This window comes from Trachemys scripta, chromosome 14, assembly GCF_013100865.1.
Source record: "Trachemys scripta elegans isolate TJP31775 chromosome 14, CAS_Tse_1.0, whole genome shotgun sequence".
In the NCBI taxonomy this organism is placed as follows: Eukaryota; Metazoa; Chordata; order Testudines; family Emydidae; genus Trachemys; species Trachemys scripta.
In genome coordinates, this window is record NC_048311.1 from 15,917,605 (window position 1) to 15,932,894 (window position 15,290).

At 43.7% G+C, this 15,290-nt stretch overlaps 1 protein-coding gene across 1 annotated transcript; it reads right to left on the reverse strand.

Annotated features, from left to right (window-relative positions):
• Positions 1–244: 244 nt before the first annotated feature.
• FN3KRP (fructosamine 3 kinase related protein) lies at positions 245–14,837 on the reverse strand. The gene is made up of 6 exons (XM_034790081.1): positions 14,596–14,837; positions 10,288–10,439; positions 4,857–4,948; positions 4,282–4,364; positions 3,345–3,467; positions 245–2,178 (listed from the first exon to the last, which is right to left on the reverse strand). The coding sequence occupies exons 1-6, from the start codon at positions 14,734–14,736 to the stop codon at positions 1,840–1,842; spliced, it is 930 nt and encodes a 309-aa protein (XP_034645972.1). The 5' UTR covers positions 14,737–14,837; the 3' UTR covers positions 245–1,839.
• Positions 14,838–15,290: the final 453 nt, after the last annotated feature.

A 15,290-nucleotide genomic window follows, 5' to 3' on the forward strand; every position in this document is an offset into this window, starting at 1 on the left:
TTTAAAATGTTTAAGAAGCTTCATTTAAAATTAAATTAAAATGCAGAGCCCCCTGGATCGGTGGCCAGGACCTGGGCAGTGAGAGTACCACTGAAAATCAGCTCACGTGCTGCCTTTAGCACATGTGCCAGAGGTTGCCTACCCCTGATATAGGACCTACCTATTTTCCAGGAGTTTAGAGCAGCTTCCCAGTCGTGAAAGTAAGCCACAAGCTATTCATACAGACAAGAGACAGACAACAATAATCAATTAGGAAACTAATATTTTATTTAAACAGCAGGAGATGAGTAAAAACCTATGCTGCCAAGCAAGGTTGGGGTTTTTTTTTTTTCAGCCAACAATTAACAGCCAGTGAAACTACTACTAGGATTAGGGGAGGAGAAATATTCAGCAAATATATTTGGTAGACACCAAAATTCATATCAGTACTCACAGCAAAACCAGCAGTTAGAGAAATTCAGCAAATCAGAGTACCAACTTAAATCCAGTGAAAAACATTTTAGTTCAATAAAAATCACTCCCATATACTTAACATGCATGTAAGGAATCATGCATCTCTCTCACCTACCTGGTGTCCTTTCGTCAAAACATCACTAGAAGCCCACAACTAGACAGCAGAGCTATTGTTTTAGTGTTACTGTCCTGCAAGCACACATGGAACAGCTACTATCCTGCAACCTAATGTTTTCCTGCATTAATTCTTTGAAGAAATTTTAGTGACACAGATATTAAGTGGTGAGATGCTCTTACATGCAACAACAGTCCACGTTTGACTTCCCTTGGTCTTGAATGCCGAGTGCCAACAGCTAAGTAGTGCAGTTTGTAGGGCTCTCGGAAATACAAAAAATGACATCATGGCGCCTGCAGTGTGAATTCTGGACAAATTATGTGGAAACTACCCACCGATCTAATGGCACTGAACTGCCCTCTCTTTACTTGTGGGAGATGGCAACCACAAAAATGACAGTCAGTTGTGTGTGCCAGTCAGCAGTACCTCCCCAGAGGAAGTGTACATGCAGCTAGCCCTGCCTGAAGACATCCAGCAGGACAGGAAACCCTATCAAACAGATCCATTCAAAAAGCAGGATGGTATCAGTTCTAAATACGCTCTAGCTAGAAGCTGGTTGACTAGCAGACATGGGACAGACAACAAAACCCAAACACATGGTGTCACACAAAACATGAAACATTTGAGAAGTCTGTACACAGTACTATGCAATAGGATGGGCAGAGGACTCCACCCATTTGAACCATATTAAAATTGTTCATGGTAGCCCTGATCACTTTTTATTCCTTTCTGGATTTCATGTTAACATGCTATTGCTTTGGTAGCTGTACCTAGAAATGCATGGCTTAAAAGAATTTGCCCGAACAAGCAACCAGAAAGAAAAGTCTCAATGAGGCCATCCTTCCATTTCACCAAGCTTTTCGTGTTGATTTTTGAGTCAATGTGCAAGTGCAAATACTTAACAATATGTGGCACAGTTGGTCTCGGTCATAGGACCTCTTCCAAGTTATTTACACTCAAGAGTTTTCTTCTCTGATTCAATCTGCCAAAACAGAATTGTACAACACCCTGACCCTGCAAGTTCTTTCATGTAACTCTGGAATTAGCACCACCTTGGATAGCAAACTAATAAATTATTCCTGCAACAAGTGACTATATCTTAAAGGGATGGAAAATGCCACAGTTGGGATTCAGCAGGACTCTCTGATTCTAGATCTTTAGCTGTGCAAAGAGGGAGAGGGTCAAGTATCTGTTTTAATATTATCGTAATTGCCTCACCAACAAATGTGGGTTTTCCTAAATGGGGGGTGAGATACTCTGCTTGAGTGAAGTCATTTTACCAGGTTTCTCATGATGTTTAGAGAAGACCCTCTGTACCCTGATCCAAAATGGTTCCAGTGGTTCATATAGTGGAAAAGTTGGTACAGTTTGAGTCGTTTCTCAAACCCTGGACCTTTGGGAATTTTACTGTGGTAAGCAGAGTAAAAAGAGTTGCTGAAGCCACCAAACATCCCGGCTATCGCAAGTTCATATTCTGAATGACCATAGAAGGAGGCAGGGTCAAAAATAATGGGGCCAGAGTCATCCTCGGCTACATTTCCTCCCCACAGATCCCCATGAAGGAGAGCAGGAACGATCTCCATGTCACAGAACAAACTGGGTATCTTCAGCTGGGGAGGGAAAAGAAAGCAAGAGTTACCAGTGAAATGCCTCAAGATGAAGAATGGTGGGGTGTGAGTTACTTTAGACAGCAGATGTTGAAATCACCAGAGTAAGCACACACACACACACACACACACACACACACACACAAAGGTTACAAAATATGAATTCAACATTCTTAAAAATTAGCTGGTTAACTGCCAATCAAAACAGACTGGTGCCTTTTGACACTTAAAATAAAAAAAACTTCAGAGGGAGATCAACATGGTTTCTACTTTTACAGAATCATAGATACTAGTGATTGAAGACCATAGTCATCCAATCATATATCCCATCCCCAAGCCTGCAATACAGGGGAATGTCTCAGTTAAAGATTCCATCTTGTATTTTTGTCATTTCTTCCTAACTTCAATATGTGTCATAACTGCTTTTCAGTGTTATAAAGTCCAAAGTTAAAAATTCACTCAGTACGCCAAATTTAGCCAGTTGCAAACAAAATTCAAAGATACTGCTCCACTGGAAGAAGGGGTAAGAAACCTCCTATTATCCATGAGTAGAGGATGGTGTCCCTAGCCTCTGTTTGCCAGAAGCTGGGAATGGGTGACAGGGGATGGATCACTTGATGATTACCTGCTCTGTTCATTCCCTCTGGGGCACCTGGCGTTGGCCACTGTTGGAAGACAGGATACTGGGATAGATGGACCTTTGATCTGACCCAGTATGACCATTCTTATGTTCCACAAAATAGTGAGAAAATAGCTAAAAGTGCATCCACTCAAAAAATTGAATGCAACTCTTACATGAAATGGTGGTGCTCTTGAGTAACCCATGGCATTCCCCTATGTGTGTTTCAGGTAGTAAGCACGTACCACTCCCAGTCCAGAGAATAGGCGTTGTGAACTTGAACTAAGATCTCTTGACTGGCAATGCAAAGCACTACCCAAAGAGCTAGCCTATACGGATTTGCTTTAGAGCGTAGCATTGGGGGACACTGCATGAAGCCATTCTACCTCCACATAAAGGGTGTTGTAGGTCTTTGGGAATATATGTTCCTTTCTCACAAAATCCTAAAACATTCCAACAGAAGGTTGGAGCTAATTTCTTTATTAAAAGAAAAACCAACTAACCCACACCTAGCTATCAATAAATTAAGAGTCACAGGGAGCTCTTCTACCTGAAGCTGTGCCCAAAGTTCTCTTGCCTCCCTGTCTCCTGAATTCTTTTCAACCATATCCATCTGGGGCTGGATTCGCTGCCTGGCATAGAAAGTTACCCAGTCATTCTGCCAGTCATTCACCTGGAAAAGCAAGAGCAGAGGTTAGGCATTGGACACACAACATAAGACAGGGTAGCATTTTTTAAATATAGCCTTTGAGGAAATAAAACAATTTGTGCCTAGGCCTGGTCTACACTTGGGGGGGGGGGGGCGATCTAAGATACGCAACTTCAGCTACGAGAATACGTATCTTAGATCGACTTAGAATCACTTACTTCGCGCCCTCACGGCGCGGGATCGACGGCTGCCACTCCCCCGTCACTCCGCTTCCGCCTCTCGCCATGGTGGAGTTCCGGAGTTGACAGCAGAGCGATCAGGGATCGATTTATCGCGTCTACACTAGAGGCGATAAATCGATCCTCGATAGATTGATCACTACCCGCCGATCCGGTGGGTAGTGTAGACATACCCTTGATGTCTGTCTAGTGCAAGGTGTTACTATTTCAGTTGTCTATTCTAACCAGTGTTCAGGAAAGATTCAAGTCTTCTTTAAAATCTCATTCATTGAATAAAAGCAACAGCAGAGATATCACAGGTACCCAAACCCTGTAGCACCAAACCCTGTCTTGGGCTTTTGCTTTCCAAGCTATCTGGAACATATTAATTCCTAGTGTAACTCCACTGAAATCAATGGAGTTACATCTAGAATAATCTTGGCCCTTTGTGTTTTCCAAAACAAAGCAAAAACTCATCTCTTACAATCCAAACATTTGCTCTTCCACAATTAGAAAAATGTATAGCAAAATCTTAAAGTGTTACATTTAAATCCCTAAGAACGTAAAACAACAGAAATGCCAATAGGTTAAATAAGTTCCAAGACTTAAGCAGAACCTACTTGTGGGAGATAGCCACAACAGGTGACTGTATGAAAGCCAAATCGATCCACGAACTGGATGTCTGTTTGCCCCTCACTTTTACCTTGCAAACCAAAAAAATAAAAACATAGATTACAAAGATTATAAGTATTTGCAGTGTAGGTAGGCTTTAAATCAGATGGAGATATAGTAGTTTGCTGGTAGCAGACAGCTTACCCTGCAGTATCTTTATTAAACTACCTTCAGTTAACTTTAGGACAAGATTGAAATGTTTAAGTTTTAATCTTAATCACACCATCTGGTGATAGATCACCTCTGAAACAAAGCTTTTGTAGGTAATGATCTGGAATAAATAGTGGGGACAGCAAGTCTAAGAAATATTTTGCCCACGAAAGAGATAAAGAGCTTTTTGCTATTTGTGAATCTTGTTTCAAATACAAAAAGGAATTTGTTCCAAGTTTATTTGCATGACAGTGTTATTGGAGCCAAATACATGTTCCTGAAATAACAAGGTCATTTTAGCAACTGCCTGTTTTACAGGTTATCTGTTAACTAGCTTAATGTAATTAAATTTACAGACAACTATGTACTGTACCAACAGTGTTCCCCTCTTTCTTCAACTTCTCTCCAAGTTTCTGGTTGTGAAGGTGGAGATCAGCCAACTGTGTTCCAAGCTTTGCTGAATGCCTAAGAAACCAAAATAAGTTCTTTTAGCATCACTGAATCATATAGTAAGCAGTGAATTCACATCTTGATATGCAGGGAATTACTCATGTACATTTGCTGAGAACTTTTCCACATGCTCTATCTGGAGCAAAGACATCCTTTTGAGGATTAAGACCAACAAGTTCTGAAAATTGCATTTATTAGGACACAATGGCTATTTCTCACAATGTGACATTGAAATGAAAGTGACAGAAACCCTAATACAAAGTAATTACTGCAACACAACATTTCTGCTATGTATTAGCTCTACATGAGGCCTGTACATTTAATAATCAGCCTGTGAGAAGATCATGAATCATATAGCCTATTAGTTTTTGTACCTCCAGATACATTCTAGAGGCAGGGGATAAGTTGGATTTACTCTTTCCTGGGCTCTACCTCTGCTAAAGTGTCTATTCTTTTCATCATTTCATGCCTCATTTATTGCAATTTTAAGGCTCTCCGAGACCTCTGCTCTCAACATCAGAGACCAGAATGCTAAAGCTAGACTGCTCTCACCCTCCAGGAAACAAGACCAAATCTCCTGTAGCACCTTCACTGGCTTCCTATCTATCTCCAAACAGAATTGAAAGTTATCCTTCTGCTTAAAACTCCATATGAATTTGCTCCTCTTGACTTCTGAGCTCATATCCGTCTCCCCTGCCCTCTCATTCTAACCCTCCATTCTTAGACTTTTTCCAAGTACAAGCTCATATTCTCTAGAAAATTTTGCAACTCCTCCCACAAGATAGAAGCCTACCATGTAACACTCAAGATACTAGCCTCCCAAGTTACCTTATGTTCACTCTCTTAGTCTTCACCTGCCACATCATCTCCCTGAATCCAGTGCATGGTCATCTCTTCTCGTTGTTCCTGTTCTAACACGGGGCCTGATCATACCTCTGAAATTAGCACATCAAGGGTCATATTCATGCTCATCTCTCCCCAACTTTCACAGAAAGGGAGTTCAGCCACCTTTGCAGCAGGATCCCTTTGATTCCCTGGACCTCACGGCGGGCTCCCCATGAACCTGAGCATCCGACAAGACAGCAGGGGGGAAGAGGAGGAGTGAGCAAACTGAGCAGACATGCATCTCTATCGCCTGAGCCCAGCACAGACCAAGGAGGATCTGTAGCGCGACCAAACACTATTACATTTCTGCAGCCCTGCTACTTGATGGGCTCTCTAAGCCAGCTGCAGAAGCCCAGAGGGCTGAAGAGGGCGCAACTCAGCTCCCTGATGGAACAACTGAGAACAACCTCCATAGTGGGTTTTCTTCCAGGAAAGGGGACAATCAGACCCTCAGATTTTAAGCTATCAATATTCAAGACACAAACTTTATCTATCTGGAAGTGCAATGTACACCCCTCCTGTGCTATAGAAGAAACAATAAACAGTGCTTCATATCCCCCAAAGGTGAAAATCACATGGCAAGATGATCTCATAGTTCTTTTCCCTAACTCCCACAATTCTTACTCTGAAATCTTCATAAGAACAGCCATACTGGGTTAGACCAATGGTCCATCGAGTCCAGTATCCTGTCTACTGACAGTGGCCAATGCCAGGTGCCCCAGAGGGAATGAACAGAACAGATAATCATCAAATGATCCATCCCTTGTCACCCATTCCCAGCTTCTGGCAAACAGAGGCTAGGGACACCATCCCTGCCCATCCTGGCTAATAGCCCCTGATGGACCTATCCTCCATGAACTTATCTAGTTCTTTTTTGAACCCTGTTATAGTCTTTGCCTTCACAACATCCTCTGGCAAAGAGTTCCACAGGTTGACTGTGCATTGTGTGAAAAAATACCTCTGTTTGTTTTAAACCTGCTGCCTATTAATTTTATTGAGTGACCCCTAGTTCTTCTGTTATGAGAAGGATTAAATAACACTTCCTCATTTACTTTCTCCACACCAGTCATGATTTTATAGACCTCTATCATATCCCCCTTTAGTCATTTATTTTCCAAGCTGAAAATTCCCAGTCTTGTTAATCTCTACTCATATGGCAACCGTTCCATACCCCTAATAATTTTTGTTGACTTTTTCTGAACCTTTTCCAATTCCAATATATATTTTTTGAGATGGGGTGACCACATCTGCATGCAATATTCAAGATGTGGACATACTATGGATTTATATATAGGCAATATGATATTTTCTGTCTTATTATCAATCCCTTTCTTAATGATTCCCATTCTGTTCATTTTTTGACTGCTGCTGCACATTGAGTGGATGTTTGCAGAGAACTATCCACAATGACTCCAAGATACCTTTTGTAAGTGGTAACAGCTAATTTAGACCCCATCATTTTACATGTATAGTTGGGATTATGTTTTCCAATGTGCATTACTTTGCATTTATCAACATTGAATTTCATCTGCCATTCTGTTGCCCAGTCACCCAGTTTTGTGAGATCCTTTTGTAGCTCTTTGCAGTCTGCTTGGGACTTAACTATCTTGAGTAGTTTTGTATCATCTGCAAATTTTCCCACCTCTCTGTTCACTCCTTTTTCCACATCATTTATGAATATGTTGAATAGGACTGGTCCCAGTACAGACCCCTGGGGGACACCACTATTCACCTCTCTCCATTCTGAAAACTGATCATTTATTCCTACCCTTTGTTTCCTATCTTTTAACCAGTTACCAATCCATGAGAGGACCTTTCCTCTTATCCCATGACAGCTTTCTTTGCTTAAGTGTCTTTGGTGAGGGACCTTGTCAAAGGCTTTCTGAAAATCTAAGTACACTATATCCACTGGATCCCCCTTGTCCACATGCTTCTTGACCCCCTCAAAGAATTCTTGTAGATTCCTGAGGCATGATTTTCCTCTACAAAAAACATGTTGACTTTTCCCCCAACAAATTATGTTCATCTATATGTCTGACAATTTTGTTCTTTACTATAGTTTCAACCAGTTTGCCCAGTACTGAACTCAGGCTTACCAGCCTGTAATTGCCAGGATCACCTCTGGAGCCCTTTTTAAAAATTGTAGTCACATTACCTATCCTCCAGTCATTTGGTGCAGAAGCTGATTTAAATGATAGGTTACAAACTACTGTTAGTAGTTCTGCAATTTCACATTTGAGTTCCTTCAGAACTCCTGGGTGAATACCATCTGATCCTGGTGACTTTTTATTGTTTAGTTTATCAATTTGTTCCAAAACCTCCTCTAATGACACCTCAATCTGGAACAGTTCCTCAGATTTGTCACCTGAACAGAATGGCTCAGGTTTGGGAATCTCTCTCACTCCTCAGCCATGAAGATTGATGCAAAGAATTCAATTACTTTCTCCGCAATGGCCTTATCTGCCTAAAGTGCTCCTTTAGCCACTCAATCGTCCAGTGGTCCCAATGGTTGTTAAGCAGGCTTCCTGCTTCTGATGTACTTAAAATTTTTTTTGCTATTACTTTTTGAGTCTTTGGCTTTTATAGCCTCTTTAATCTCCGTGAGCATTTCATAGTCACTATCACCATCCTGGTCAGGTGATCGGTAATATAGCCCTACTGCTATATTCTTATTATTAGAGCATGGAATTACTATCCATAGAGATTCTATGGTACAGTTTGGTTCATTTAAGATTTTTAATTCATTTGATTCTACGCTTTATTTCACATATAGTGCCACTCCCCCACCAGCATGACCTGTTCTGTCGTTCCAATATATTTTGTACCCTGGTATTACTGTATCCTATTGATTATCCTCATTCCACCAAGTTTCTGTGATGCCTATTATATCAAAATTCTCATTTAATTCAAGACACTCTAGTTCACCCATCTTATTATTTAGACTTCTGGCATTTGCATATAAGCATTTTAAAAACTTGTCACTTTTTAGCTGTCTGTCATTACATGATGTAATTGAATGGGACTCTTTTTCAATAGACTGTTTCTCATCAGATCCTACCCGTATTTTATCATCTTCCATCCTCTCCTCCTTTCGACGACAGAGAATTTCCATTAATAGATCCTCCCCTAAGGGATGTGTTTGTCTGAACTACCTGCTCTTCTGCACCTGTCGGCTTTCCCCCAGCCCTTAGTTTTAAAACTGCTCTACGACCTTTTTAATTATAAGTGCCAGCAATCTGGTTCCATTTTGGTTAAGGTGGAGCCCATTCTTTCTGTATAGGCTCCCCCTTTCCCAAAAGTTTCCCCAGGTCCTAATAGATCTAAATCCCTCCTCCCTAGACCATTGTCTCATCCACGCATTGAGACCCTCCAGTTCTGCCTATGTAACTGGCCCTGCACATGGAACTGGAAGCATTTCAGAGAATGCTATCATGGAGGTCCTGGACTTCAATCTCTTACCTAACAGCCTAAATTTTGCCTCCAGGACCTCTCTCCTATCTTTCCCCATGTGATTGGTACCTACATGTATCATGACCACCGGCTCCTCCCCAGCACGACACATAAGTCTATCTAGGTCAGAGGTGGGCAAACTAAGGCCCGGCCCTTGAGCTCCTGACCGGGGAGGCTAGCCAGCCCCCGGCCTCTTCCCTGCTGTCCCCACTCCCCCGCAGCCTCAGCTCACTGTGCCACTAGCGCTCCAGGCAGCAGGGCTGCGAGCTCCTGCCGGGCAGCGCAGCGGCATGGCTGCCAGTCCTGGTGCTCTGAGAAGCATGGTAAGGGGGCAGGGAGGGGGGGGTTGAAAAAGGGGCAGAGAGTCCCAGGGAGCAGTCAGGGAACAGGGAGTGGTTTGATATGCGTGGGAGTCCTGGGGGGCCTGTCAGGGGGCAGGGGTGCGGATAGGGGTTGGGGCAGTCAGGGGACAGGAAGCAGGAGGGGGTTGGATGGATCAGGGATTTTGAGGGAGGTAGTCAGGGGGCAGGAAATGGGAGGGGGCGGATAGGGGGTAGTGGCCAGGCTGTTTGGGGAGGCACAGACTGCCCTACCTGGCCCTCCATATAGTTTCGGAACCCCAATGTGTCCCTCAGGCCAAAAAGTTTGTCAACCCCTGACCTAGGTGTCTCGAGAGATCCGCAACCTTTGCACAAGGCAGGCAAATCACCATATGTTTCTCCCGGTCATTGCAAACCCAGCTATCTATGTTTCTAATGATTGAATCCCCCATAACTATTACCTGTCTCTTCCCAATAACTGGAGCTTCTCTTCAGTTTATGATTGATTCACGTATAAAAGTATTGTGAGATACTAAGGGGCACCATACACAGAGTGCAGCTTCCCCTCCTGTCCCAGATCTAGCAAAAAAAACAACATATCAAAATGGATTTTCATCCCCAAAATAAGTAATTTAAATGGTTTCCCTTAAATCTAAATTTCTGGTCACAGCAAGAAGCAATGACACAATTAGAATTTACCTGTTAAGACTCCTCATTTCCAAATGCTCCATCACAAATAGAGTGCTGCCTCCTGGCACATCTATAACTTTGATGGGTTTGGGCACCTTTACTGTCTGTGTTTGTAGGATGGCTGACAAACTTTCCATTTCTCCCTCAAACATTCTTCTGGCCTGTCAAATACAAAGGAAAAGCGTCACTCCCCTTGAATGCTTTTATGGCTAAATGAAGGGTCTTTCCCCAAGTAAACATTTTAAACAGAGAATAGCTTGTTTTTTGCTAGAGCAGGTACAAGATACCTGCGGTCCAGAGTTGTGATACCTACACTGCTAAGTCTGACCTATAATAATTTCAGAATTACAAAAGATCCTATCCATAAACCTGCCCCTATAGAAGCAGTGTGGCTTCTAGCATTTTATAGGGTCAGGCAAATAACTCAACAACTGAATCAAAGCCTGGGTCACACATCGGAGGCTCCATCTCCATTCATGGAACAGAGTTCACATGCATACTGCTGACAAAAATACTGTGTTAACGTGATGTGCAGCATCTGAGTAGAAAAATGGATACAATCAATAGATACATTAAAAGGACGGTGTTAGGTGTTGGTATTCTATGTACCTTTGCACAAAATTAACAGTCTACCTAAAAGTCTAGCTATAAATATTAAAATAGCTGCTGCCATCCCTTAAGTTTGTGTTCTCAGCAGAAATATAAAGAATGACTTTGTGGTTAACCTGCAGCTGTGATGTTCTTTCAAGTGAGAATCTCGTCAAGTTATAACTTTAGGTCCTTATTCTGCCAATGCCATACATGTTGAGTAGTACTTACTCTCCATTGACTTCAATGGGACTAATCACATAAGTAAATACTACTCAAAGAGAGAAAGGGTTGGACAAAAGGTCTCTTAGACAAGCTGCAGTCTATGTTATAAGCATTAATGAAACTAATTAAATATAACTGCCTAGTGAATAAAATAGCAACAGAACAGTTTGGGGACAGATACAGGAATAAAAGTCACAGGACAAACTGCAGTGGGCATTGATTACAAACTCCCCAGACTGGAGGCAAGTAAGAATTCTTGGATTATCTATTAAGTAGTTCAATACTTTATGATTTACAATTTTATTTAACCAATGTAGGCATTTGTATCTCTGCCTGAAATATTATGCCAGGCTTAAACCAGTTGCAAATTTTGATAGAGTAAATAACTAAAAACAAACATTTATAATACAACTGCTGATATAGCACATTGCTGCATACACAGCACAGCATTATAATACAGTCAGGTGAAGTTTGCTTTCATCAGCACTCTGCATTTATAGACACATGCAAAAGCATAGAAAACAGTCGCCAACTGAATAGCAAATTAATCCAGGTCTTCTGACTTTTTTGTTGAAAACAACACCTCTCCTTTATTACTCAGCACCACCCTGCTCCTAGTTCTCTCAAGCACTCCCAAATGTGCTAAAAGAATTATTGCCAAACAGAATGTTGTATGTATTAACTGAGGCCCAAATGGAAGTACTAGGTTGCCATCACTATTAGGTGCTCTAAGTCTACTACTAGACAACAAGCCCTTCCATCACCTTTCCAGCTGGGACCTCAGCATACTTGAGTGACATTGTTACCCTGCTGCTCATACAGCCAAGCAGGAAAGGGTAGAAAGACTGGGAACAGACATAGTGGACAGCTGTTGTACTACAGGTAAATAGTGCGTGCTTTCTTGCATATACCCATTGTTCTCCTTCCACCTAGGGCCTAAATCAAGTGTACCCTTAGAATATCTTCCTCTTATAATTTTCCTCACTTCCAACAGAAACACAGAACTAACATTCTGTATAAGACCAACGTTTCATCTAATGCACTATCCTGTCTCACACAATGGCTTATACCAGATACTGCAAAAGAATATGCAAGAAACCCCACAAACACAATTATGGAAAACCCTGCTCCATAAGGGAAGTTTCTTCCTAAGTGCAGGCAGTTACAGACTGACTTACGTCCTAAAGAATCACAGAAACATAGAAATGTAGGACTGGAAGGGACCTAGAGAAATCATCTAATCCAGCCTCTTGCGCTGAGGCAGGACCAAACACCACGACAGGTGTTTAGCCTGTTCTTAAATGCTTCCAAAGACTGGGATTTCACAACCTCCCTTGGAAGCCTATTCCAGAGCTTAACTATCCTTGAAGTTAGAAAGTTTTTCCTAATATTGAACCTAAATCTCCCTTGCTGCAGATTAACCTGATTACTCCTTGTCCAACCTTCAACCAACAGACATGGAGAACAATCAACCACCATCTATCTGCTTAATAATAGCCATTAACATATTTGAAGATTGTTATCAGGTCCCCTTTGGTCTTTTCTCAAGACTAAGTTGTTGTTGTTTTTTTACCTTTCCTCACACATCAGGTTTTCTAAAGCTTTTATAATTGTTGTTGTTCTCCCCTAGACTCTGTCCAAATTGTCCACAGCTTTCCTAAAATGTGGCGCCCAGAACTGGACACAATACTCCAGTTTAGGCCTCACCAGTGCCAAGTACCGCTATCTTACATATGACATTCCTGTTAATACAGCCCAGAAGGATATTAGACTTTTTCACAACTGCATCATTGTTGACTCGTATTTAATTTGTGATCCACTATAACCCCCAGATCCTTTTAACCAGTACTAGCCAATTATTCCCCATTTTGTAGTTGTGCATTTGATTTTTACTTCCTAAGTGAAGTACTGAATTTCATCTTGTTGATTTCAGAACAGTTCTCTAATTTGTCATGGTTGTTTTGAATTCTAATCCTATCCTCAAAAGTGCCTGCAACCCCTCCCAGCTCAGTGTCATCTGCAAACGTTATAAGCATACTCTTGCTCCATTATCCAAAAATACTGACTAGTACAGGACCCAGGATTATTGTAAGCAAGACACGAGAAGTAATTCTTCCACTCTACTCCACGCTGATTAGGCCTCAACTGGAGCATTGTGTCCAGTTCTGGGCGCCACATTTCAGGAAAGATGTGGACAAACTGGAGGAAGTCCAGAGAAGAGCAACAAAAATTAAAGATTAAAGGTCTGGAAAACATGACCTATGAGGGAAGATTGAAAAAATTGGGTTTGTTAAGCCTGGAAAAGAGAAGACCGAGAGGGGACATGATAACAGTTTTCAAGTACATAAAAGGTTGTTACAAGGAGGAGGGAGAAAAAATTTTCTTCTTAACTGCTGAGGATAGGAGAAGAAGCAATGGGCTTAAATTGCAGCAAGGGTGGTTTAGGTTGGACATTAGGAAAAACTTCCTAATTGTCAGAGTGGTTAAGCACTGGATTAAATTGCCTAGGGAGGTGGTGGAATCTCCATCATTGGAGATTTTTAAGAGCAGGTTAGTCAAACACCTCTCAGGGATGGTCTAGATAATACTTAGTCCTGCCTTGAGTGCAGGGGACTGGACTAGATGACCTCTCGAGGTCCCTTCCAGTTCTATAATTCTATGATTACATCCCCAATACATTAGAAAGGATAAAGCAGTCTATTTCAGACCTTTGTAGTAAAGTGATGGGGCACAATAATATCTGTAGCGAGCATTACCATTGCCATGTTATCATGAAGGATATTAAATATACCACTGTGCTGCAGTCTATGGCTAGCTGATATTGCCAGGTGCCTGATACAGATACAGCTGCTCACCTCAAGGACCACCAGATGCTGCCACCCACCCTAGCAGTCAATGAAGATAGATACTTAATTCCATCCCACCCAGAAGATGGAGTCTGTATCTCCAAGCATGTGGCATAAGCCTAACTATGCCCCAAACCAGCTCTTGGAATAGTACTGCCTTAGGCAGGCTAGCAAACATCCACCCAGCACGGTCCTTCACACAGGAATTACTAGGCATTTTGCTGCCCCTAAGCAACCTCCTGCGTGGTACAGCCAGCTGTGCAACTACTCACTCTTACACCCGAGCCTAAGCAATGCTCTCTCCAGCCAATCCTGAAAGGTGAAGCCAGCTCATTTTTAGCACCAACAGCCCTCCAATTAGTCCCATCACCCAAAAGAACTACAGGAGCATCCAAGCTCCCAGTGAAACCCCTGCTCAGTATGCAAGCCCCCAGGGAACCCCCCTGCCCCTTTGCCCAATTGCCCGCCGCTAACCCAGCCCAGGGGAGCCCCGGGCCCGCCGCTAACCCAGCCCAGGGGAGCCCCGGGCCCGCCGCTAACCCAGCCCCCAGGGGAGCCCCGGGCCCGCCGCTAACCCAGCCCCCAGGCGAGCCCCGGGCCCGCCGCTAACCCAGCCCAGAGGAGCCTCGGGCCCCCTGCTAACGCAGCCCCCCTGCACCTCCGCCTTGGAGTTGCTCTTCACATAGACCCGGCCCCCGTCGGTGTCGTAGCTCTGGCCCTGGCTGATGCAGCCGCCGCCCGAGTGGCCCGTGGACCGCAGCACTGAGGTGCCCAGCTCCCGCTTCAGCGCGGCCTCCATGCTGCTCCCCTGGCGGCCCTCACGAGCCGGGGCGGGCGGGGCGCGCGCCGAGCAGAGCAGAGCAGCTGCAGCAGCCCGGCCGCTAGGGCGCCAGGAGCCTCCTCCCTTGCTGTCACTGGGCATGCGCAGTGACAACCGCCTGAGCCGCCTAGGCAGTCACCGGCTGGATCTGAGTCCCCGGGAGGGCGCTGGGGATTAGGGCGCGAGGCTGCCTGTTCTGGGGGAGCCGCCAGCGCCGGGGGACCACGGCTTTGTATTGGGGGGGTAGAGAGGGATCGAGGGGGAATCATTGCTGTGGGGCAGAAGAGAAGGGCTGAGGGGGAGGGGAAACGGCTTTGCATTGGGGCAGCCAGATAGGGACTGATGCTGGGGTCAGTGACTTGGAGGGCAGATAGGTGCTGTGGGTGGGGGAAGGGGTTGCTACTTTCCCAGGGCCGGCTCCAGGCACCAGCTGAGCAAGCTGGTGCTTGGGGCGGCAGATTGCTCGAGGCGGCATTCCGCCCAATCCTAGGGCGGCACGGCTGCTTTTGTTTGTGTGTTTGTTCTGCTCCGGC